The sequence below is a fragment of the Dermacentor albipictus genome, chromosome 5 (genome assembly GCF_038994185.2).
Source record: "Dermacentor albipictus isolate Rhodes 1998 colony chromosome 5, USDA_Dalb.pri_finalv2, whole genome shotgun sequence".
NCBI lineage: Eukaryota > Metazoa > Arthropoda > Arachnida > Ixodida > Ixodidae > Dermacentor > Dermacentor albipictus.
The window spans coordinates 6,320,846-6,345,031 of record NC_091825.1 but is presented as its reverse complement, the minus strand read 5'-3'; the positions used below and the strand labels follow the sequence as shown (position 1 = coordinate 6,345,031).

At 45.4% G+C, this 24,186-nt stretch overlaps 1 protein-coding gene across 2 annotated transcripts in view; it reads right to left on the bottom strand.

Annotated features, from left to right (window-relative positions):
• Positions 1-7,342: 7,342 nt before the first annotated feature.
• Positions 7,343-24,186, bottom strand: part of xmas (RRM_XMAS2 and SAC3_GANP domain-containing protein xmas) — a 580,140-nt gene continuing 563,296 nt past the window's right edge. For both annotated transcript variants that reach the window (XM_065450653.1, XM_065450654.1), the window contains 3 exons: positions 20,470-20,544; positions 11,478-11,657; positions 7,343-7,576 (listed from right to left, as the gene is read on the bottom strand). In XM_065450653.1, coding sequence (XP_065306725.1) covers positions 7,425-7,576; positions 11,478-11,657; positions 20,470-20,544 — 407 coding nt within the window. In that variant the 3' untranslated portion in view covers positions 7,343-7,424. The remainder of the gene's footprint in view (positions 7,577-11,477; positions 11,658-20,469; positions 20,545-24,186) is intronic.

The window sequence follows — 24,186 nt, the reverse complement described above, 5'->3', positions numbered from 1 at the left end:
AATTATGTGCCGTTCTGTGAACATATGGGATAGCAACTGGCTTTGAAGCTTTGTTGACAACATCAGAGTTTACTTTTTGGGGTGCTTTTAGCCTCTTTTGTAGCGTTTCAATCACTGCCAGCAAAACCACATCAGGAAAGCCAGCCTCTTTCAGCCTGGAAATTTGCATGTCGAAGCTAGCCTGCATGGCATGCGTACATGACTTCTTCAAAGATTGCTCAATAATTTGTTTAGCAATGGCCCTTTTTGTTATTTTAGAGTGAGCTGAATCATATGGTAATAGTTGTTTTTGTGTGCGAGGGCAGAAACAGCTACAAACGTGCTCTTTTCCAAAGGTAAGTTTGAGGTCAAGGAACTGCAGAATGTTATTGACAGGGAGCTCATGTGTAAAGGTTAGACCTAAGGCATTATTCTCAAAGAGATTTAAAATGTCTGCAATAGCATCGTCATACATAAAATCATTTCGTACATTCAGCAGTACAAGAAAATCGTCAACATACCTGAAAACGTGTGCAACTTTGTCTTTGTCAAGTACACCAAACAAGGTGCGGTCAATACTCGATAAAAAGATATTGCATAAAACTGGTGCTACGCACGACCCAATGCAACGCCTGCGCTGGCATTGTGTGATATATAAGTGTTTTTTTCTCGAATAAACCTCAGTTGTTAGTTTGCGCCTGTCCTGTCTTCTTTCATGTGATTGTCTAGTAAGCGCAACCAATGTTCCCAATTACAATGAACCAACTTGCCCAACAACGCATCCTGCTCACACTCACCAAGCTTCGCCAATTTCTCGGATTCGTCAATTTCTACCGCCGATTCATTCCCGAGTGTGCACGACTTATGGCTCCGCTAGACGCCCTCCTGGTAAACAAACGCAAGCAAGTGCTTCAGTGGACTGAAGAGGCCACCGACGCTTTCACAAGAGTCAAGTCTGCCCTCGCCGACGCCACGCTACTTAGACACCCAAAGCCAGACGCACCCACTACCATCATGACCGACGCTTCAAACACTGCCATTGGTGCCGTTCTGCAGCAATTCATCGACAATGCGTGGCATCCACTCGCTTTTTTCTCCAAGAAACTGAAGCCTGCGCAGTCCCGCTACAGTGTGTTCGGCCGTGAATTACTCGCTGTTTACCTGGCTATCTAGCATTTTCGCCATTTCCTCGAAGGTCGTGCATTCACTGTCTTGACGGACCACAAGTCCCTTGTGCACGCAACGAATCGTTCGGCGTCCTGTTAGTAGCCCCGCGAGATTCGACATCTTTCCTACATCTCCGAGTTTACAGCAACGTTCCGCCACATCAAGGGCACCGGCAACGTTCCAGCCGACGTCCTCAGTCGTGTCAATGTCGTTTCCACGTTGACATCGGAAACTTTCATCGTCGAGGCCGACTTACTCGCCAGTCAACAGCGTGACGACATTGAACTTCGTACACTCCGGAATTCGTCAACGTCCCTGAAATTGGAAGACGTCGTTGTGACTCCAGATGGTACGTCCGTCGTCTGCGACACTTCTAACGACAAACCTAGACCATACATTCCGGCATCCCTCCAAAGACGTTTATTCGAAACCATGCACAACCTGTCGCACCCTGGCATACGCGCGACACAGAAGCTTCTTTCCAGTCGTTTCGTTTGGCCTCGGCTGTTTGTTGTGTCAACGTTCGAAGATCCAGCGACACCCCATTCCGCCTGCCAAATCTTTTCTTCCACCGGATGCTCGTTTTGACACCGTACACCTGGACCTCGTCGGCCCTCTCCCACCTTCGAAAGGTTACTGCTACATACTCACATGCATCGCCCGTTATACATGGTGGCCAGAAGCTACACCTATATGTGACATCTCAGCGCCCACTGTTGCAGCAGCTTTCGTGTCTACGTGGATCGCAAGGTTCGGCTGCCCATCCACAATAATCACAGATCGCGGTCGGCAGTTTGACTCGGCACTCTTCAACGAGCTACTAAAGCTACTCGGAACGACACGTTTTCGCACAACTGCTTACCACCCGCAGTCAAATGGACTAGTTGAACGTTTTCACCGGCATCTCGAGGCCTCCCTTATGGCACATGAATCACCGGAGAAGTGGGTCCTGCATTTGCCCCTCGTCTTACTTGGCATCAGAGCCGCACTGAAGAGCGACCTAGGTTGCTCCTGTGCTGAGCTCGTTTACGGCACTCACCTACGCCTTCCGTGCGATTTCTTTGTCGCCACCCCCCAAATGCCTATGCCATCACCTGCCGACTACGTTGCCGAACTGCAAGCTTTCTTCAGCCAGATGCACCCCGTGCCTACACGTTCACAAGAAGCAAGGTCCCCGTACGTTTCTCCTGCACTCAGCTCTGCTACCCACGTTTTCGTGCGTAACTGTGCCGTGCGGAAGCCTTTGCAACCACACTACTCCGGGCCATATTGTGTTCTAGAGCGTCGTCCGACGACGTTTGTTGTCAATGTCAACGGCCGATCAGACACAATTGCCCTGGAACGTCTCAAACCCGCCTACATCGAAGCACCCGCGCCATCAGCGCCACCAGTATGCGACGCGACCCTGCTGCATCCTTCGCCGCCGCCAGTGCACGTGACACCCAAGACCAACGCCAAGACACGTCGCGTCACGTGGACTTTTCATCGTTCGTCGAATTTTCCTCCTCTCTAGGGGGGGAGCCCTCTGTAGCGACAGCAGCATCGGCGTCGCACGAAGGATGACGCAGACGCTCGCATCTACACGAGGCTCGAACGGCTGGCGCGTTCCGGCACGGGCTAGCGTTCCGAAGATCATTAAAAAGAATGCTACGCTAAGCAATCGAGTGTTTGTTCTTCCTCTCCTGCGAGAGCCCGACTTTACCGGTCTACGTGGTCGCTCGTCGCCACAAGCTAATCACCAAGACTCCAGTGCTGGTACACTTCGATCCTGCCAAGCCTGTCGTCCTGACCATAGATGTGTTGCCGTACGGCATGGGAGCCGTCCTGGCACACCGGGACAAGGATGGCCAGGAGTGCCCTGTGTCGTTTGCTTCTCGTCGGCTTCATGCTGCAGAGCAACGTTACAGCCAGCTAGACAAGGAAGGTTTAGCCCTCATGTTCGGTGTCGAAAGCTTCCACCAGCATCTGTGGGGCCGGAAGTTCGATGTGGTCACGGACCGCAAGCCGCTATTGGAGCTGCTGGGGCCTGACAAGGCAGTTCCCGTGCAAGCATCATCACGAGTGGTACGCTGGGCCTTGAGGCTGGCAGCTTACAGTTACCAGCTGGTGTACCGTCCAGGAAAGGACCTGGGTCCTGCTGATGCCTTCAGTAACCTGCCCCTGCCAGAGGCGCCTGATGCTGTTGAAGAACCTGCTGGAGTGTTCATGCTGGAGCACGTGTACCCGGAGGTGCTCTCCAGATCTGCGGTATTGCCAGCGACCAGCTGGAACCCGGTCCTGTCTCAGGTGATCAAGGCGGTGTCCCGTGGGGAGGAATTGGTTCAGCAGGCCTATAGCCACAAGGCCGCTGAGCTGAGCTTGCAGCAGGGCTGCCTAGTGTGGGGTTCCAGGCTGATGATCACACAGTCTCCGGTCCAGGGTCCAGCAGTTGCTACACGCACGTGATTCTGGCATGGAAAAGACCAAGATGGTGGCCCGGTCCCATGTTTGGTGGCCTGGCCTGGACCACGACATCGCTCACATGGTGCTGAGCTGCCAAATCTGCCAGGAGCATCAGCGGGCCTCGCGCCATGTGGAAATCACCCCATGGCCAGTCCCACAGAGACCCTGGTCCTGCCTACATGTGGATTTTGGGGGGTCCTTCAAGGGCCATTACTTCCTGGTGGTAGTGGACGCCTTTTCGAAGTGGGTAGAGGTACTACGTTTTGCCGCGCTACAACAGGTCTTCGCCGCCCAGGGGTTGCCGGACATCGTGTCCGACAGTGGTCCTGCTTTCGCCAGCACGGAGTACCTGGCCTGGCCGACGAAGAACGGTATCTGCTGGATGATGGTCCTACCATACCACCCTGCTTCAAATGCTGCAGCCGAGCGGGTGGTGCAAACCATCAAGGACAAGCTCAAGAGCCAGACTGGGGATTTCCAAATGCAGATTGCCCGGATACTGTTTCAGTGCCGGACCACGCCCCATGATGTCACTGGCTGAGCCCCCTGTGAGCTCCTGCTGGGTCCGATGGTCAAGACACCTTTGGACGTCTTGCATCCGGACCTCTGATCCACAGTGCTCCTGAAGCAACTGAAGCAGAAGCTGCTGCTGACCAAGGGTGCTGTCCCGGGCCTTTGGCAGAGTCAGGAGCTCCAGTTTCCGCCAGGAACTTCCCTCCTGGCACAACCTGGTCTGCTGGACAGGTGGTGTCTCCTGTCAGCGCCTCATCGCAGCTCGTCCGCATGTCAGACGGGGCCACATGGTACAGACATGCCGACTATGTCAGGCCTTGCCTCAGGACCTGGCCAACACCCTCAACTACCACACCAGAGTTCCAGCCCGCAGGAGGACTAGCGACAACACCGGTCGCTTTCAGTGGAGCACCACCCACCTCAGAAGTGGCAAGCGTTGCCAGTGGTGCGGCGCCCGTTGGGCCGGTGTCGAGCCCGGCAGCACTCACAAGGCCTACTACTGCGGACCCTCTGGATGGAGCGAGGCTGTCTCAGGCAGCACCCGGCGTTGCCACACCCGGCCCATCAACAGCGGTGCCCAGGCAAAGTACTCAATGGCAGAGGCTGAGCCTCGCACTTTGAACTTGGATGTTTGTTGTCGACAAACAAACTGGGGGTAAGGGGGTATAACAAGCATGTGACACCCCCTCTGGCATAATCTTGGTTGGCCTGCCAGGCTCAGTAAGGAACAGTGTCACCGCACCACAATAAACACAGACGAGCACAGATGCTCGGAGGTCAGTCATCGTTCGCCACTACCATGCTGCGGAGCACATCTAACAGAGGGTGCCTCAAGCCCTCCCTCATTCATGAACCAGGCTGGATCGTGAAAACATGCCCTGCAAGTGTTACTGCATGAACTGCAAGTGTTATTGAAGTCGAACGGTGGCTATGACGGGAAAGTGGTAGCGCGAAAGTGAAGGAGCGGACATCCTTTTGACTTCTGTTGAAGCTCTCTACATTTGTGGCAGTGACATCTTCCCTTTGATCAAGACACTTCTGGAAATACCACCTATTCTTCCCGTTAGGGTTGCCAGTGCTGGAAGGTCTTTCTCCACACTCCGTCGCTTAAAGACACGGCTGCTGTCACAATGAGTGAAACCTACCTGACCGGCCTGGCCTAGCTATATACACACAGTGAATAAGTTACCAATCGCTTTGCCAACGGAAACCTTCGACGACGGAGGTTGGAGTTTGCGGTGTAACGCTAGCTTTCTATTTGACACCTCAAATGGACTTTTGAGAGAACTGCCTAAATCAATGAAGCTGACATCCCAGTTCTCTGGTTGTGAATTCTGTAGCAGTATTGTTTCTAGTCTAGTAGAGGAAGTGAAATTTTTATCTTTTTATTTGCTATAAAGCTTCATTGTGTAAGTATTCCCACATACCTTCTCTGATTCTTAATTTTGTTTAAGGGCATGAATATACATTTTGGTCGTATGTCAACAATGATATGCATTGCTTTCGTGATCTTCGTGTACTGTATAAATTTCAAATTCCATATTGAATTGCTGATGGAGAGTGAGGTGGTGTAGCTATAATTTCACATGTGTTTCAATTGGTTAGATGTACAATCACTATTTTAATTATCTTGTTGAATTTTGGGGGGATTTTCTGTTTGTGTTGCCATGACGTTGATTCTGTAGCATTAATAGCAAGTACTAAAGAGGGATGAGCATTCTATAAATATGTCATTGCTACATGCTGTACTACGAATTTGAGACTTTGAACTGATCTTGCATTTGCTCCTTTGTTGCATAAGAATATAACCATGCTTTTGCTGACTGCACTAGTCTTCATTCAATGGGTACAATTTGATTAGTGTTATTTTGCCACTGTATAGTCCTACAAGCGGTAGTGATGTTGCCGTCCTTTCTTTCATCTCCAGGTATCGACTGATATTCTCCAATGTACGAGTAACATTTCACATCATTATTATGTGTTACAGTAAATGTAGAATAATGGTTATTTGAATACAATTGCACGAACTTCACCGATTGGGCAAAAATAAACAACACTCTGTCTGTTATGTAATAATATTGCACCCCACCCAGCACAATGATCAGTTGAAAATCATATTGATTAAGGCACCAAGATCAGTGCTCACTCATTTTGACAATGGCATTGTGTATGTTTTTGCCATAATACGTTGTGAACCAATCTTCATTATTTAGAGTTATAGTGCAACAAATTATGGAAATATCTGAAGTGTGGTTGCTCACAAAGCCTTATTTTCCAGAATTCTTTACGAGTGGAAAAACTGATTAAAACAAATGAGTGGGATGACTAAAAAAAAAAACTAACCATATTTATATTATGGTGGAAGTTCTGCAATAAACTCCATAAAACAAAAAAAGATACCTTCGCCTGCCTGGTCTCGCTTCGAGTAGCTGCTCCACCTTCCCTAAAACGAATGGCTAGATCTGCCACTGGACGGTGCCGCCACAATATTCCAGACCCATCATTCGACAGAAAGCTGGTGAGCTACATATTACTGTTAGTTGCAGGTACACAAGAGCTTTTCAATACCACTGTGCTGCTACAATACCCTTTGGAATGTTCCTAATGCACATCACCTGTTTCAAGGTAAGGAACCTGGAAGCCCACCTGTGCTCCAGGTGACTTCAAGAATATAGAAGATTGCTGTGCAGAAGCCAAGCAAAAGCATGCCCCATGCTGTGAATTAGGTGCAGACTTCAGTGCGCTGCTGTCCTGCTACTGCACAAAAACAAGTGAAATGGGGTCTTTGGAAAACTTAAACGCAACCACATTTGATAAAATGGAAGTAGGCAGGAACTGAGCAGCATTTGAATACTGTGGAGAATTTTGCTAGCAGCTTGAGTGTGCTTGACGTGTTGGACCAACTGTGAAGTCTGACAAGTTGAATGAAACGTGCTTGAAGTTTACTTCTGTGGCAAGGCAGCCCTCCCTTGCCCACCTATTCATGTCTGATGCTGTTGTCATGTCAACAGTAAAGCTCCTCTCTGTATGATCGTTGTGGTGATTTGGGCTTTCGAAATTAGGAGGATGCTTATAAAGGACTTATTGCCCTTGACAGAAACAGCAAACTTCAGTTTTCGAGTCTGTTCCTAGTTCTGTTATATTTTTCAATTTTCCAGCATGATTGATTGGCAAAGCACATCTTCAATCATATCAACAGAACTGAGAACATGTTGCAGCACTATGAATCATGTGCAGTACCTGAAATAGAGAAAGCTACTGAAAGCAATGACAAGATACTTTTTTTTGCACTTAGTACTACAGTTTTGCTTCTTTGATGGTCTTCATGATTTCAGTACAGTCGTTGCAAATGTGTGGAACATTACTGACGACTTCCGGCTTTCCTGAACTCTTGCCTCCAGCACCGCAAGCATATCCTCAACCTTCTGTTCGCAAGTAGACCCAAAGCATGGCACATCATTTTCTTTGTTGTCCTCTGAAATAAAAAGAATTCAATGGATGCAGCAAAACAACACCGTGACACAAATAAGGTGCCTTCAAAGATGGCCACCAGCTCTGTGAATTGAAGGCGTCTACTTGCTGAACATACACACATCACATGCTGTTTGTGCATCAAACTTTACTGCTCTCACTCAGTGAAGACACTGTACTGCGCTGGCAAAATCTCTGGTGAGTGTACTGCTTTGGCATTGTGGATGATTAGGTATGATTATGCCTTCAGGTTTCTGCCCCGTAGGTACTCACCTACAGGGCAGAAACCTGGAGGCTTATGAAAAGGGTTCTTAAATTGAGGACGACGCAAAGAGCTATGGAAGGAATGGTGGGTGTAACGTTAAGGGATAAGAAAAGAGCAGAATGGGTGAGGGAACAAACGCGAGTTAATGATATCTTAGTTGAAATCAAGAAAGAGAAATGGGCATGGGCAGGACATGTAATGAGGAGGGAAGATAACCGATGGTCATTAAGGGTTACCGACTACCTTTCAAGGGAAGGGAATTTCTCCCATATTTCTCCAACTGCCCCCGTCATGTACAATTAGTACATGACGGGGGCAGTTGGAGAAATATGGGAGAGGCCTTTGCCCTGCAGTGGGCATAGCCAGGCTGATGACAATGATGATCAAATATTCAAGTGTAATATGATGACCTTGGTGAAGCAACCTTACAAAGTGACAAAGCCAAAAAAAAGATAGGGTAAATTAATTTTTGTTTAATTGAAATTCAGAAATAACGATAAAAAGGGGAAGTAGATGAAAAGAGAACCTGCCACATGGCAGGTAGCCTTGGTCATGAGTGGTGCAGGCTACTCAAGCAAGTGGCCACTGTGGTAGTGCGGGTTGGACTCGGACCTGTGGCGATGATACTGTGGGTCAAGTGTTAATAAGGGGGAAAGATCAGCTGGGATGAGGCTTTACCGCAAGTCACCCAAGGCTTCATTTGGAATGTGTTCAGACGGCGCTCGTCATATATGAACCATACGAGCACATTTTATTCACTTTACATCACCTGCATGACACCATAGCAGCCATCTTGCATCGGTCTCTCTTCTGACTATGCCAAACTTCCTCATCCTGTGTTCCTGCTCTAAACGAACAAATGACTATGGGTGCCTGTCAGTCAGTGTTTGTCGAAGACACACTCAATACCAAAACTCCGCAAGAAAAAAAAATTCTTGTATGTTGGTAGGCAACACACGTCAATAAAGGGTTAATGTAAATTACTGAAGTCACGTTTCCTTAGCAGAAACACTGAGACTATTAGGTGGCCATTAGTATTAGTGGGACTATTAGATGAGTTATTAGGGAAGCTTTAAGAATATATTTAATACATTTTGTACACACATCAGCCACAAACAGAGCTTTATGTTAAGCAGACATGACTTATTGCTGCTCAATTTCACAATTTCAAAAGATAAAACAAGTAATTCAAAAAATAATTACTGCATCTTTAAAGTTAGGTATCTGTACATCACGATTTGTCATTCAAGTAATGTTCACATCTTCAGGTAATTCTCCCGAATAGGCTGAACTGTGCTTTCACAAGCTACCCTTTAAAAAAAATGTTTAATCTTATAAATACCCATAGAACATGGTATTTTGCAAAAGTGTCCAACTGACATCTTTGGTAGACCTTCATCCCAAAGACACAGCAATAAAATCAGGACAATAAAGAGCTGACAGGACAGAGTGCAGATCGGTCTGTTCTTGTCCCATTTCCTGTACAGTTCTTGTTCATCATGAATGTATTTGTACCTAGCTTTAGGTGGCAGCATTTGACAGGACGTAAACTTAGCTTAAGCTAAGCTTGTGTGAGGCTCTTTGAAAAGACTTTCGTTGTGCAGTTATAGGAACTTCGTCCCACACAGGAACATGCAACAGCCCTTCGCGACGATACAATATTTGCATGAATTCTTCTATATTTAATTATTTATCATAGCTGGGCTAGGGTGTACTAGATGTTTTTCGAGTGGTGCGACTGTGCCTTTCCGCCTGACCCATTCTAAGTCACCAGTAGCGGCGGCACTGCAGTCGCTGATTATGGAAGGTGCACTGCAGACGAGTGCGCTGACAACACCGCCCCTGTGAGCACCATTTCAAGCGACACGCATAAGACACAGCGCATGTGGGGGGGCACAATGGCGGTACATTCCAGTTCATTGTAGCTGCGCTGTGAACCAAAACGCAGCCATGGCTCAGCTGGGGTAGTTAAAAACCTTCATACTCAGTTCTGCTTCTTTACTTCCAACACCACACCGACAACAGCACTAGACTTTCCAACGGTGGCACTTTCCCTGAATACACTTTTGGTTTTTTTGAAAATTCAGTGAAACTTGGCAGCAATTATAATCACCATTTAGAATTTTTTGACATAAAAACAGTTGCTTCAGTCTGTTGTTGAAAACACTAGCAGGCACTGAATAACGCAGGCAATAAAAAATGCAGGCGCACACTTAGCACGGCGCCTGAGCCTCTTAGCCACGTTTGCCACATTGCGACGGCTAGCATTGGCGAGACGTGACGAGGTCTTCCGTCGGAGCACCCGTGCTGCTATTGTGGCTGTGATTGACAAAGTCAAGCTCCACGGATTTCTCTATTCTCCTTGCTCATGAAAGTAGCATGTCTTTTTATGTCCGTGTCATTTTATTGAACTTCAACATTTAAAGGGGCCCTGAAACACCTTTCAAACTAATCATAAGATGACCTCACTATTAAAGGATGTATCTCACGAATCTTATGCTGCAAGTATTTTTTGAATCCTTCGAGTATAAGTGGAGTAATCGCACCTTCTCTCTCTGTTCGTCTCTGCTAGGGTGCGGGAAGCTACAGGGGGAGTAGCGAAAGGGGCCAAGCCCCGGGTTGAGTGTCTCGGCAGGGCTTGTTGTGCCACCTCGTGGCGCAGCGGTAGACACAGCGCATGGCTGCTATCTCAGAGGCCACAGGCAGCAGGTGCACCCATGCGCGACTGTTGTGCATAGGCTGGCAGCGCAAAGATGAACTCTCTTTTTTTGAGATAGCAGACTAATATAAGTTTAATTTATTTAACTCATAATTAGCAATTATGTATTACGAAGAACGTTTTTGATATCATGAAATCAGCCACTAGCTGTTTAGTGGGTCCAGCTGCTTGCGATGACACTGCATGATGACAATGTGAAAGCAAAGCAAGCAATTTTTCGCTATGGTGTAAGATTCTAAATTCCCTCTGGCAGTGCAATATTTGGCTCGCACATTCACAGGAGCCTCTTGCACAGATTGGCAACATTTCTTTACAATGTTCAAAAAGTGTTTCGAGGCCCCTTGACGTATGTCTGACAAAAGTCACATCCTCTTTTAAAATGATTGACAACCTATTCCTGACTTAAAGTTTATGTAATATGGCTTGAATCTCCTACCTGCAGCCAGTAGAAATATCAGGCTCCCAGGAGTTCTCACAAATTCATGGTGACCCAAGGACCTTTGAGGACTAATGATTGGCCCATGCAATAAGACTTGCATCTTAAGAAAGCAATGAAAATGTGCCAAATAATTTTTTAGGTGGAAACATTCATGAGAGCCCTATGGCAGATAGTGCCATAGGGCTCTCATAGGGCTCTCTAATCCAGCTGTCCCATCAGCTGGATTACTTGAAGAGGCAGACACTGCTTACATGAGAAATTGTAGTGTGATGATTAACCTCTTAATTATTCACTTTAGGGCCTCAATGACAGAAATCCTGTGCTTGGAACTAGTCTCAGAAAGAGGGGCTCAAATTCTGAAATGTGTTCCAGATATCAGCACTGTTGAATAATGCAGTTCCGACAACCACCACTTAATTCTACACCATGGAACCCTCATGTCTTTGGAAAATACGTTACTGCACTATTTGGCGACCACTAACCCTGGCCAAGTGTGGAGACGTTGCTGGGAGTTGTCAGCATGGTTTCCAGCTGAGAAGAAAATGAGGCTGACAAGCTCTTATGGCGTGAAAGCATCATCTCGAACTGATGCAGGCGCTGCGAGTCTGAAGTTCCAAGCACTTGATCTGTTCCGCCAACAGGTTGCAGCACTTTTTGCTGCCCTGTAAAATGTAAGCACACAATATTAGCTTTCTTAATGTTTATTTTTTTGCTTAGCAAACAATAGCACCATGCTCAGCACCACAGCGGTGGTGCAATGGTAAAGCATCTGACTTGTATAAGGGAGGTTGAAATTAAAATTAAATTATGGGGTTTTACATGCCAAAACCACGATCTGAATTATGAGGCATGCCGTAGTGAGGGACTCCGAATACTTCGACACCTGGGGTTATTTAACATGCACCTAAATCTAAGCACACGGGTGTTTTTGCATTTCGCCCCCATCAATATGGGGCCGCCGTGGCCAGAACTTCACTTATCACAGTGCTTGGACAAACAACCTTGCATCTATCCAGTCGTTAGGGACATACGGACGTAGTATAGTGACAATACGATGGTGGAGTTGGATCTGGATCCAGTGCGAGCTTCCACATGTACGCACCCCAGTACCTTGAATAAAACCAGCTAGCAAACGCTGCTGGGTGAGGGAGGCATGTCCCTCTGATATTTTTGTTTTGTATTGTTTTCTGGTGCTACCCACAAATATTCAAACTGCGTAGAACTGAACATCTTATCCCCAAAAAGCTTTTTCAGCCCACCAAGAAAGTATTTGAAGGTGTTGCCGTGGGCGTCCCTCTTACTGCTTACTGCAACATTTTCCAATTTCACGGCCAAATTCAGGGCAAACTAAAGAAGTTGTCTCGAAAACCTTTCATGCTCATTACAATATCCTTAAATGCAAATAATTTCCATGCGTTTATGCTGTGTACAAAAGAAAAAATATATTCAGTTCCGCACCCGGTCCAAATGAGGAACGTTTTATAACTGACGTGCCTTTGTGTGTTTTATATTTCAAACAGAATTGAAGAGAGTGTAAAACTTAGAACATCGCCTTTGCAACATTCCTGAAAAAGATTGTGTTCCTAAAAAAGACATAAGATAAAAAAATATAGTTACATAAATTACTTTTTACAAAAAGATGATTTTCATACAATAAAGTAAAAAGAGTTTGGCTTCAATTGAAAAAAAAATTTGTATGGAAGTCTACTTAAGTTAGGCAAAACATGGCTGTGAGATTATGTTTCCTCCTTTGCTTCATTTGCAAAATATGACGGGCCCAGTAGGCCAATATTGAGCATGCTGGCCTTAGTGCCCTCCGTGAGGACTTGTTCTGGTTTGTTAACATTTACTCTCTCTCCCTAACAAGAACAAAAAAATGGCATTGGTTGCCACAAGTGAAGGAATGCTCACCTGGAATTTTTTTTATTGTGGTGAGAACAATCAATATATTTTTTACTTTGTTTCCTGTTTCAGGACATAATGCAAGAGAGAACAACCTCAACACTACTTGTGGTGCTCAAACGAATTTGTTGCGTGTCCTTTGCAGTTATTACTTAATCTGGTTTAATCAGCATCAGCGGGCTAGCGGCAGTTCTCGCAACAAAGAGCAGATGTCCGCTTGACTGATCATGGGAACACATCCACACATGCCACGAGTGAATTCCAGGCGGCATCGACTTCCATTCTACTGACTTTTGTGGACCATGCGCCTCAATGGCTGCAGCAGGTGCACAAAACAGGGCCACAGGTTGCCGCTAAGTCGGGAGATTGAATGGCGCTTCCAGAACTTGGTTTGCGCAGGGAAGCTTGGTGCTTAACGAGTCCACCCACACCAACACAGGCGTTGTTCACGTGCCCAGTGGCGGAAAATATCCACCTCGCGGACGTATACTTGGAATGGCACAACTCCTACAGTTGGCACTTTGTTTTTAAAATGCCTCGTTGCACAATTGCTGACGTATGTCACGGGACAGTGTATAGGTGCTTTTTCATCTAACGCTTCGTGCACCCTACCTAGGGCGTAGCAGGCATGCACTGCGTCATGATACATGTCGTCACTTATGACAGCAAAGTTGTGTGTTGCTTTGCTTGTCGCGGTGACACAGGTGAGACTTGTTTCTTGTGCCAATGGTACAATTGTGTTTCATTTGAGAGCAGGGCAGCCCAATCTTCCGCAAAATCAAAGTGCAGAACAATGCTTCCATGCCGCTCGTACTTCTTTGCCTCATGAATAGCCGCAGCTTGAGGGTGCCGTATGCATTCCTAAGGAATACATTTGGTCAACCATTTGCCAGCCTCTTTCACAAAAAGGGTCGGAGATGTCTTCTTGATCGAGTCGCTGCTTTCCCGTACAGCAAATTTGACCTCGTCTTCGTCGACCATTCCCCAGACTGGCCAGAATGAGGCCTCCACTCTGGGCAGCGCTTGCATTTTCCGAATGTACAATCTGTGGTTGGGGAGCCACAAAGGCACAATGCTTTAATGCCTTTTAATGAGATTTCCATGCAGGTTTGCATTCTCAAGCGTGGAGACACAAAGGTTGGCACTAGTGAAAGAAAACGGTAACGCAAACTTCTTGTGAGCAGCACCCATTTTGGATGCAGGCTGTAAAACTTTGACAGAGCGATGGCACTTTCGGGGTGAGCTGCTTTTAATATCTGGAATGTTTCACGGATAGAACATGTCATAAACCACTTTGAGACGTACTCTCTCTGGCTGTTCATGACGACTGACACATCCTTCTTGTTCGGGCTCTGATGAGAGCACCCAAGTTCGTCCTTGGCAGAGTAGTCGAGCGCAGCTTGTACTACATCCGATGGGCTTAACGTTGACCTCGTATACGGCTCAAAAGCTAACCACATTCCATGCTGCTTGTGCCAATTTTGGGCCTTTCTGAGCCTGTATGTTGTGACAGCTGGGATTGCCTGTTGAACGCGTTTGTTTTCAACTTCTGGTGGCACGATGGTTAAGAGACAAAGAGGCTCTCGATAGGACCTTGAAGCCTCGTACGCTTGCTTCAAGCTATTTAATCAGCCAGCGCATGCACAACATTCTGTCATGGACGGTTCAGGTGTACCGACGCTTCTGGATGCAGTGCTTAAAGTTGAGCACATTTTCGTCACCACGATGCTTTCAATCTTGGTCCGTTTTCTCTTTCTGTAAAATCATCTGCTGCGTTCGTGAATGGATGATGGTGGCTTCAATCGTGAAACATCACAGAAAAGGTGGACGTACCGGTTCAAGTCGTCGATCGCTTCTTCTTCCTGAAGGAATGTCTCGTTTGCGTTATCGCGGGTGTCCCAAGATGAAGATAGGATTTTCTTGAGACACGTAAAGTAGTGCTGGGAGATCTCATTGGTGTCCTGAATATCCTCAGCCACTGGCAGCAGCTTCCGCAGGGAGGCAACCACCAAAACGTTTATGCGACAACAATTTTTTTCCTTAGCAATCTCCTTGTGAACACATAAAAAATCGGCACAAAATACTCGGACCGAGCTACGAGCCGCATGCATCGCGTGTAGTGAACAGTTCGACCAAATTGAAATGTTTATACTGAACACCACCACACCCTTCCTGTTGCTTTTTCTAAGCTGCTGTCGTGACTGAGGCTCCAGAATGTCTCACAGTTTGATGTTTTATGAACAAGGCTGTTTAAAGCTTTTTACTGAGAAACTGTGCGTGTGTTGAAAGACAACGTCCATGCGGCAATATCGGCAACCTGTGCTGTTCTTGGCATAGGAAAGCACTGTTAGCAAGTAGCTGACAAAACATCATAAATTAGGCAGCTTCGACAGCTTTTGGCTCCGTCAAGCCACAGCTGAAACGTAGAGTTAAAGGTTGACGTAATACAGGAAGACGTTTGTGAGTGGCAAGGAAAACATGCGATAACAGGAAACTAAATGAACAGTTCAGGAACTGGCTCAAGAAATTACTCAGATGATTTACTACTTACTTACTTCCATGTTTCCTTATATATGATCTTATTTGTTGTTCTCCTTGTTGCTTTAGAAAACACATTTATAAATAACAGGAGGTCCCAATACAGTCTTTGACTATGAGACCTCTTTCTGTATATTATTCTTTTGTATGACCTGTAATCTATAATGAATAAATCAATTTCAATCTGTGAAGACAGTGATAGAGAAAACAAACAAGAAAGAAAGCATTATAATCATGTCATGAACCTGAATATAACGCGAGACACAATCTGAGGCCTGAAACTTAGGAAAAAAACTTGCGTTATCTTCATGCAAATATGGTATGCCAGTTGCAGGCTGCAAATTGAGTATGCATTAGCACTTCTGAAGGCAGCAGCACACAAGCGACACAAATAAAATCTAAAAATACATTTTTGTTGAAAACAAGCTACCAGAGCGAATTTCTTTTGCAGCAAATAAATGAGAACTGTAGATTTACGTACAGTGCAAAGTGACAGACAGCCAGCAAAGGCACTGAGGCCAGTACGCTCAACATCGGCCACTCTGGCCCATTACATTTTGTGAATAAAGCAAATGAGGAATTAATATAGTACCTATGTCTTGCCCAACATAAGTGAACTTTCATCCAAATTTTTTTTTTTCATTAGGACTGCAGTTTCTTACCTTAATTTTCGAAAATTAGCATTTTGGGAGAAACTTGTTTTTTTACTTTTTCTTTTTTTCGTGTCTTCTCTTTTCTGAAGGCACACAATCTTGCAGGAATGTTGCAAAGGCAACATTATATATTTGACATTCTTTTCAGGTTTGTGTGTGAAGTAGAGAAAACACACAAAGGCGCATCAAAATTACAAAGCTTTCCTCATTTGGCCATGTTTGGAATTTTAAATTATTCTTTTTCTTATGTGGACAGCATAAAAAGCATAGAGGTTATTTACACTTAAGCATACCAAATGAGCAGAAAAGGTTTGACAATTTTTTTTAGTTTGCACCGAGTTCGACTGTGAGGTAGGAAAATACTGCAGTAAGCAGTAGCAGCACCAGGACAGCTGTGGCTTCAAATATTTTCTTTGGCATGCTGGGTGTTGTTCTTGTGAATAAAATTTTCAGTTCTGTGCGGTTCGAATATACCTCGATAGCATACATTGATTGATTTGTAGCAGTTTTGGCGCAAGGGCCAGATGTGGCCAAAGAGCGCCAAGCCGATGATTTGTGCTTCTCAATGATATATGATTTAATTGTGCGGAGTATATGAAACACAGCTGTATAGAGGCCTAAAAATATTCGCTAAAAAGTGCAAAATATACATGTGGTGCAATGTGGCTGTAAAAGGGCCTGAAGTTTATTCGCTCTAAAGTGGTGGTAAAATAGAAGTATCTACATATAAAAAATTACACTGATTGATCGTGTCTGCAATGACAATAGATGTTTCACAAGATGAGGGATGATCAGTAAAATATGTAGTGTCTCTAGCACTAGTGCCTTAGCAAGGCCTTGAAAGCAAGGGCTGGGAGACACGTGCTCTAGAAAATGGTTTCATTGCAGCTACGATCTCCAAGTGGAGGCTGTGCTACAAGTAGCCTGGCCAAATCACATTTAAGATGTCAGTTTAAGTTAGAAAGTTTAATACTGATTGAAAAGTAAAAAGGGGTTTATTGCTAAAAAAAATGCTGGGTGTAACGGTGTGTGTTGGAGATAAGCAGAGGGAAAGTACTTTTTTCTTTCTGCCTCTATTTCAGTGCATTGGATAAGAACACGAATAACTGTAAGCCTCTTGCCACATTTGGTACATGTCGAAGGTTCGCTTCCCACCAAAAGGTAGGAGTGAGTGGCGTAAGTATGTCCTATTCTTAATCTACAAAGAAGCACTTCCTTATGTCTTGCTGTTCTTTCAGATATCCAATTCCCTAATTTTGGTTTGATAACGTGTAGCTTATTCTCTACTGCATTATCCCATTGGTCCTGCCAGTACTTCCTCAGTTTGTGGCCTAAGAAGGGCTTAAGTTCTGTGGCTGGTATGGGTTTATTCACATTCGTTTCATTAAAGGCGACTGATGTTGCATTTTCGTGAGCAGCTACATTACCTTTTATGCGCCTATGGCCAGGGTACCCAACATAGGACGATGTTTTGGTTGTACATTAAGGCTAAGCACAGTTGTGTGTATAGTTTATTAAAAACAGGGTTCTTATGTTTTCAAGAACTCATTAAGGCCCTTACTATGCTTAATGAATCTGTGAAGATGATCACCTTATTCAGATTTGTTTGTCTGATGCGCTTCACAGCTGAGAGTATTGCGTATGCTTCAGCCGTAAAAATACTTGTGTTAGGATTTAGAGTACCGGAGGTGGAAAAAAATGGCCCAAGAGCTGCATACGTGACACCAGCAGATGATTTGGAAACATCTGTATAAAACTTGGCACAGCAGTACTTCGCTTGCAGTTCGAAGAAGTGTGACCGTATGTGTGCCTCAGGTGCATGTTTTGTTATTTCGACAAAAGAGAGATCGCACTCCATGGTCTGCCATTCCCAAGGCGGTGGAGGCATTAGGATATTTTCTAGGAGATGGATGTCTGTTTCTTCTGCCACTGCTTCCAAGCATAGGCTCAAAGGAGTTCTGATACGTGGGTGGTTACTGTAAAGTCTGGCAGCGGACAGGTCGCTAACGATGGAATGACATGGATCCTCGGTGTCTGATTTTACCTTAGTGTAGTATGAAAAACTTAAGAATGTTCTGCGTTGATGTAAGGACCATTCGTTAGCCTTGACGTACAGATTTTCAACAGGGCTAGTTCTAAAGGCGCCTGCTGCCAGTCGTATACCGAGGTTGTGGACTGGGTCGAGAATCTTTAGTGCACTCTCAGTTGCGGAGTGGTACACCACGGCTCCGCAGTCGAGGCGTGATTGTACAAGAGTCTTATACAGGCCAAGCAGACACTTCCTGTCACTGCCCCAGGTTGTTCGAGAGAGCAGCTTGAGGAGGTTCATGGTCTTGAGGCACTTTTCTTTAAGATATTTTAAGTGGGGAATGAAGTTAAGTTTTGTGTCCAGGATAACACCTAAGAATTTGTGTTCGAGGTTGACAGTTAGTCTTTCTCCATTAAGGTTATTATCTGGTTGTGGTAGTACACCTCTCTTGTTTGAAAACAGGATGCATGTGCTTTTTTGGGGGTTCAATTTAAAACCATTCTCGTCCGCCCACTTTGAGAGTCTATCAAGCCGAGCTGTAGCTGCCTCTCGCAAACGCTAAGATTGCATGACCTGAACCCTATCTGTACATTGTCTACATAGACGGAGTAGAAGAGTGTACGAGGTAATACAGTGTAGAGGGAGTTCATTTTAACAATAAATAGCGTACAGCTTAGTACTCCACCCTGCGGTACACCTGTCTCCTTTATGAATGGTCGGGACTGCACGCTGCCAACTCTATAACACGAAATGTCCTGCCAGAGAGAGAGCTTTCTACTATTCTCAGCAGGTTGCCGCGAATGCCCAATGCAGAAAGATCCCAAAGGATCCCGAAGCGCCACATATCATACACCTTTTCCATGTCAAGAAACACTGATAATACAAGCTGTTTGTGGACCAAGGCATCCCTGATGTACATTTCCATGCGCACAAGCTGATCTGTCGTTGATGTGCCTTCTCTGAAACCACATTGATATGGGTCTAATTTCTTGTTTATTTCTAGATAGTGGACCAGGCGACTGTTTACCATCTTCTCACAAACTATGCATAAGCAGCTCGTCATTGCTATACGCCTATAATTATTTGCCAAAGAAGGGTCCTTACCCTGTTTCAAAATGGGAATTATGATGGCCTCTTTCCAAGCAGAGGGAATGTGGCCGGACGACCATATAGAATTCTAGAGACACAGAACGTTTTTTTTGTGTTTCAGGCGGCACGTGTTTAAGTATTTCATATAGGATGCGGTCAGATCCGGGGGCAGATTTGTTGCAGCTGTTTAGGGCTGCCCGAAGCTCTGCCATGCGAAAAGGTCTATTGTATGCCTTGTATTTTGTGCTTTTCCGTTCTAATGGTTGTCCTTCTATTTGCCTTTTGTACCTTTGGAATGTTTCAGAGTAGTGCGACGAGCTGGATATCTGTTCGAAATGTGGGCCAGGATAGTTCACCTGATCTTCCATGCTGTCGCCTTGAGTATTCACTAAAGGCAGAGAGTAAGACTCAGCGTTTGCACACACTGGTGTGCCATGAACTTCGGAGACCAGGTGTCGCTGCAGGCTTTGCGGTGACGGCACTAGATGGCATCGATTGTTCTTAGGGAAATGGGAAAGAGGAGTCCCACTGCAGTACACGCCTCAAACAAGACTCGTTTCGACAGTGGCAATACGTTGTGTTGCTATATTGATTTAATGCTAATGCATTATCAGCGACAGACATTGTGAGATGACTTCCTACAACCAATTTTTTCTAATAGGTAGAGATTTACCACAATGTGGCGCTCGGTTGTTCAGATGGGTTCTCATCTCGAAAGAGGGGATTTGCAAAGGTCTCTAGGCGTCCTTTCCCCCACCACAGCTTTGGTGAAGTAGTCAAGCATGTGCTGCTGCTGTGGGAGGCAGACGATTACTGCCAGATTGCTGACAGATGCTGCCACCGATTACCTACCGATAAAATGGGAACAAGTCTACTACTGGTCACGTATTCGGCAATTACAGGAGTCGCAAAGTTAACAGCATGGTACCGCCAGACTCCTTTGACTGTGCTAACTAACAAGTGCCATTTCACGGGCTTAACTGACATGTGGTATTGTCTGACATGTTGCTGTAATGATGCGGTAAAAGTAAACAGCCTGCCCTGTGGTCGCTTATAAAGCAATCCTGTAGTAACCACCAACAACATCCCTACGATGAAGTGAATGAGAGTTGCTATACTGAGCCGGTTCCCAGACAAACTCTGCTTTGTCCTTTTGAATTTTTCTTTAAACTCTAGTGAATACAATATGGAGGCCTCCACTCCGTGCACACTTAACCCTAAATATTTGACTTTTTTTTAATCTTTCATTAGCTAGCAACCCACCAGCAGAGGAGACGAGACTCGAAGCGGCTGTCACTGGCTGCAGGCCGGTGGTCTCAGGCTTCAGGGGCGGACTCACTGCACAGCAAAAGAGCTTATGACAAAGCGCATCTCTGGAAAAAGGGTCCACACACACTGGACAGTAGAAACATTTAGATGAAATCAATGAAAGCTCGGTTTAGTTGGGGACGGTAATGAGATGTCCACGAGCAGGAAAACTTGCACTGATACAGATGACAGTATTGTTTCTTTGTCCTTCATCCGCATTAGTGCTGCCTTATGCCAAGTACAAGGTGGGTGCGAACCAAATGATTTTATTTTGAGAGCTGTGCTTAAGCAACAAGCTTTGATCGGCGTCAACTAGCGGTTGAATTGCTTTCCAACTTTTTGTCGTAATCATCCCCATCTCTATCATAGTCATCATCAGCATGGCTTGCAGAATAAACTACATGGTTGATCATTATGAACAGCACCCTTGTCAGCCATCATCATCAGTTTTGTCTTTTAGACTGCACTAGTTCAGGCTCAACTCACAATTTAGGCTACAGACAAACATACTGTACCCGATACAGAAAGAATAGTGGCAACTCACCAAGAAAAGCACTATTCTCAAAAAGTGCACAAAACTAATAAGTTTTAAGGGAACACCAATACAATGCTTGTGAACTTATAATGAGTGGCTATCTTGCAGTACATTAGGTTTGCCATGACGGTAAGTGCTTCATAGCCAGCCAGCGCAAAAGGACACACAGGCTGAATGGACACAGGTGAGTCACCTATTCTTTAACATACAAGCATTGGCAAAGAATTAATTAACTTATTTATTTATCACATTACCCACAGCGTGAGTTTGGCATTACAGTAGGTGGGGTGGGGGGGGGGGGGGGAGAACATATATCATTGACAAATAAAAGCAGTTATTATACAGAAGAACTTCAGTTTGGCCTAGTTGGTATTTACTGCAAATCATATTGACCGCAAAAAAAGACGGGGACATAGGAAGAAAACACATACCGCCTGTGCTGTTTATGTGTTTTCTTCCTATGTCCCCGTCTTTTTTGCGGTCAATATGATTTGCAGTTATTATAGAACACATGAAGATAAAAATTACGGTTCAGGGCAAATCACTGACTCAAAAAAAGACAAGCAGGGCATAATCGTACATGCGTGAAGCGAAACAAAGAAATTCTAGTGACGCAAGCACGAAGTACAGAAAGGAAATGCATATGACATGGCTGAAGCAAAGGCAGCACTTGAAGATAGCAATACAACATCACGAGGCAACCTGTTCTATTCACTGACTGTATTAGGAAAAAAAGACATTTTAAAAAGCTCGGTTCTACACCTATACTCTTTCATGTTAAGTGGGTGATCACGCCTTGCAGAAGTGTACTCTGGTGCCTTTATGTAGCTATCATGATTGAGGCCAGTTTTAGAATGATATATGTTGTGCAAAAACTTGAATCTGAATGTCTTCCTACGATTTTGAAGTGTATTCCAGCCTAAGTTTTCCTTTGTTTGGGATGCGATAAAATACAGAGCATAATTTTGAGCCGCAAAACAGGCTGTTAAGCTTTGTACTCTTTCTAGTTTCCTCATATCTGTCACAGTCCAGAGGTCCCAGATGGTACAAGCATATTCCAGTATTGGCCTTATGTTAGTTGTGTAAAGTTCCTTGTTTCTATCGTAAAGTAAGTTCCTTTTTCTAAAGGAAAGCATTTCACATTTCTATGTAACATGCAAAGGACTCTACGCGCCTTAGCAATTAAATAGTTATCACGAAGGTGCCAGCACAGTTGAAGGGTCAAGTACACACCAAGGTATTTATATTCACACACGGATGCAAGATTTGTCCCGTTGATGCGATCAATATATATTCAGTCGAACCTCGATATAACGAAATTCAATTTAACGTAATTCTCGAAATAACGCGCTTCTTATTTTTCCCTATCTCTGCCCCATTGAAAACCATGTATTTTCTTTCGCGACTTAACGAGGTCACTATATACTGTACTTCCGATTTAACGAAGTCCTCACGCATTGCACGCACGTACCAGGAGCCTCCTTGACAGGCAGACGAAAACTTTAGCCGGGCATACATCGATTTGCATGCGCCCTTTAATGCTCACATTTTCCCGGCGTGCTTCAATACGTGGAGCAGAACGTGCCGCTGCGCCATCTATCGTGTACGTATAAAACCTGCAGCGGACGCGCTCATGTAGTGCTAGCCGGAGTGCTTCAGAAGTTCCGGAACGCGTCACGCTATGACGTCACCGGTCTGTTGGAACGGGAAAGTGTCAGCCGTAAGTAAGTTTATGAACAGCGGTCATTGGGCACGTTTTCTCAGTTGGTTACCGTATTTACATGATTGTAAGTCGACCACTTTTTTTAAATTTGAAACTTTGAAGTTGGGGGGTCGGCTTACAACCGAAACCAAAACATAACCCCGCTAAAAAAGCGAGACCAATGGGAGCTACAATGTAGTTACTATTTTATGTTTGCTCTATGGCCTTACCGGTATCTTTTCGCTATCCCGTGTGTTTGTTCGCTTTTCGGAAGGGTTTTTCAACATTTTTGAGTTTTACAATGCATGCAAAACTCATGGCGGGGTGTCGATAGTTGATGGAAGCAGCGCTGTTCCCATTTGCGACGGCACCCTCAGAACGGCGGCGCTTGCGGGGAGTATTGGTAGTTACGGAAGCGCAGACACCGCTCGCGGGTTTCTTTCACTGTTGAAAGGCATTGGCATTGGTTTGACGCATTCCACTTGACTGCCGGCTACGTGCTACTTCTATGCTTCCCCAGTCGTCATGAGTGCTCCAGGCCCACTAATCGTTCGGCACTCGTTCACAGCAGCGTTCAAGAGCTGCCATCCTTTACGCCGAAGAAACAAATCACAAACGGCTGGTGCAAGAGTGGCGACTGCAGCGAAGCGAAATTTTCACCTGTGACGCGTGCCGAAGTGGATGCTTTCCGGAGCTGTAGGCTAAGCTTGCGGCGTACGTCGCTGAAATGCGCGATCGGTCCCTGCCAGTGAAGTGCGGCATGGTCATGAAACAAGCCCGGACCTTCGCCTTAATTTTAAGGCCCTGCTCCGCCGTGAGTGCAATGACGGCGACGAAAGTATGGCGTACACAACAGATGTTGACTCGTGGCAGCTGCTCTGCAATATTAAAAAGCGGCAGATGAAGCTGACGGAGTTCTTTGCTTCCACCGGAGTTGCATAGAAGTGCTCTGCGGGAAGTTAAATATTCCAGCGTTCATGAATCAATGTCGTCATTGCTTTACTGAGCGTGGTATCATCCGATGGTAAGTGGTGGCCTCATAGATCCACCAAGTTAATACTACTTCCAATTTTCTTCGAAAGAATATTCAAGTTGGTAGCTCTGGTATGTCCATAATTTCTTTTTCTTTACGCCACGGGTTGCCAGATCTTCATGAAAGGATTTTTTTTTTTAGTGATGACAAATCATGATGATAATCGCATTGATGGCCACATCTAGTGGCAGCCATGAGCACAAAGCGCGGCGCTTGCTGCAGACCTGCTCATCACCGTACGCGTAATGGAGAAAAATGCGTTCGGACCCGCTGGCTACCGGGCACCACGCTGTTGGTTGTGTTATTAGTTCCGCGGTTAATTGGTTATCTTTGTAATTTTGCTATCTACAAGGTGCCATATGCCAGGAGTGTTCCAAGAACCTGCATCATTATTTGGACTGC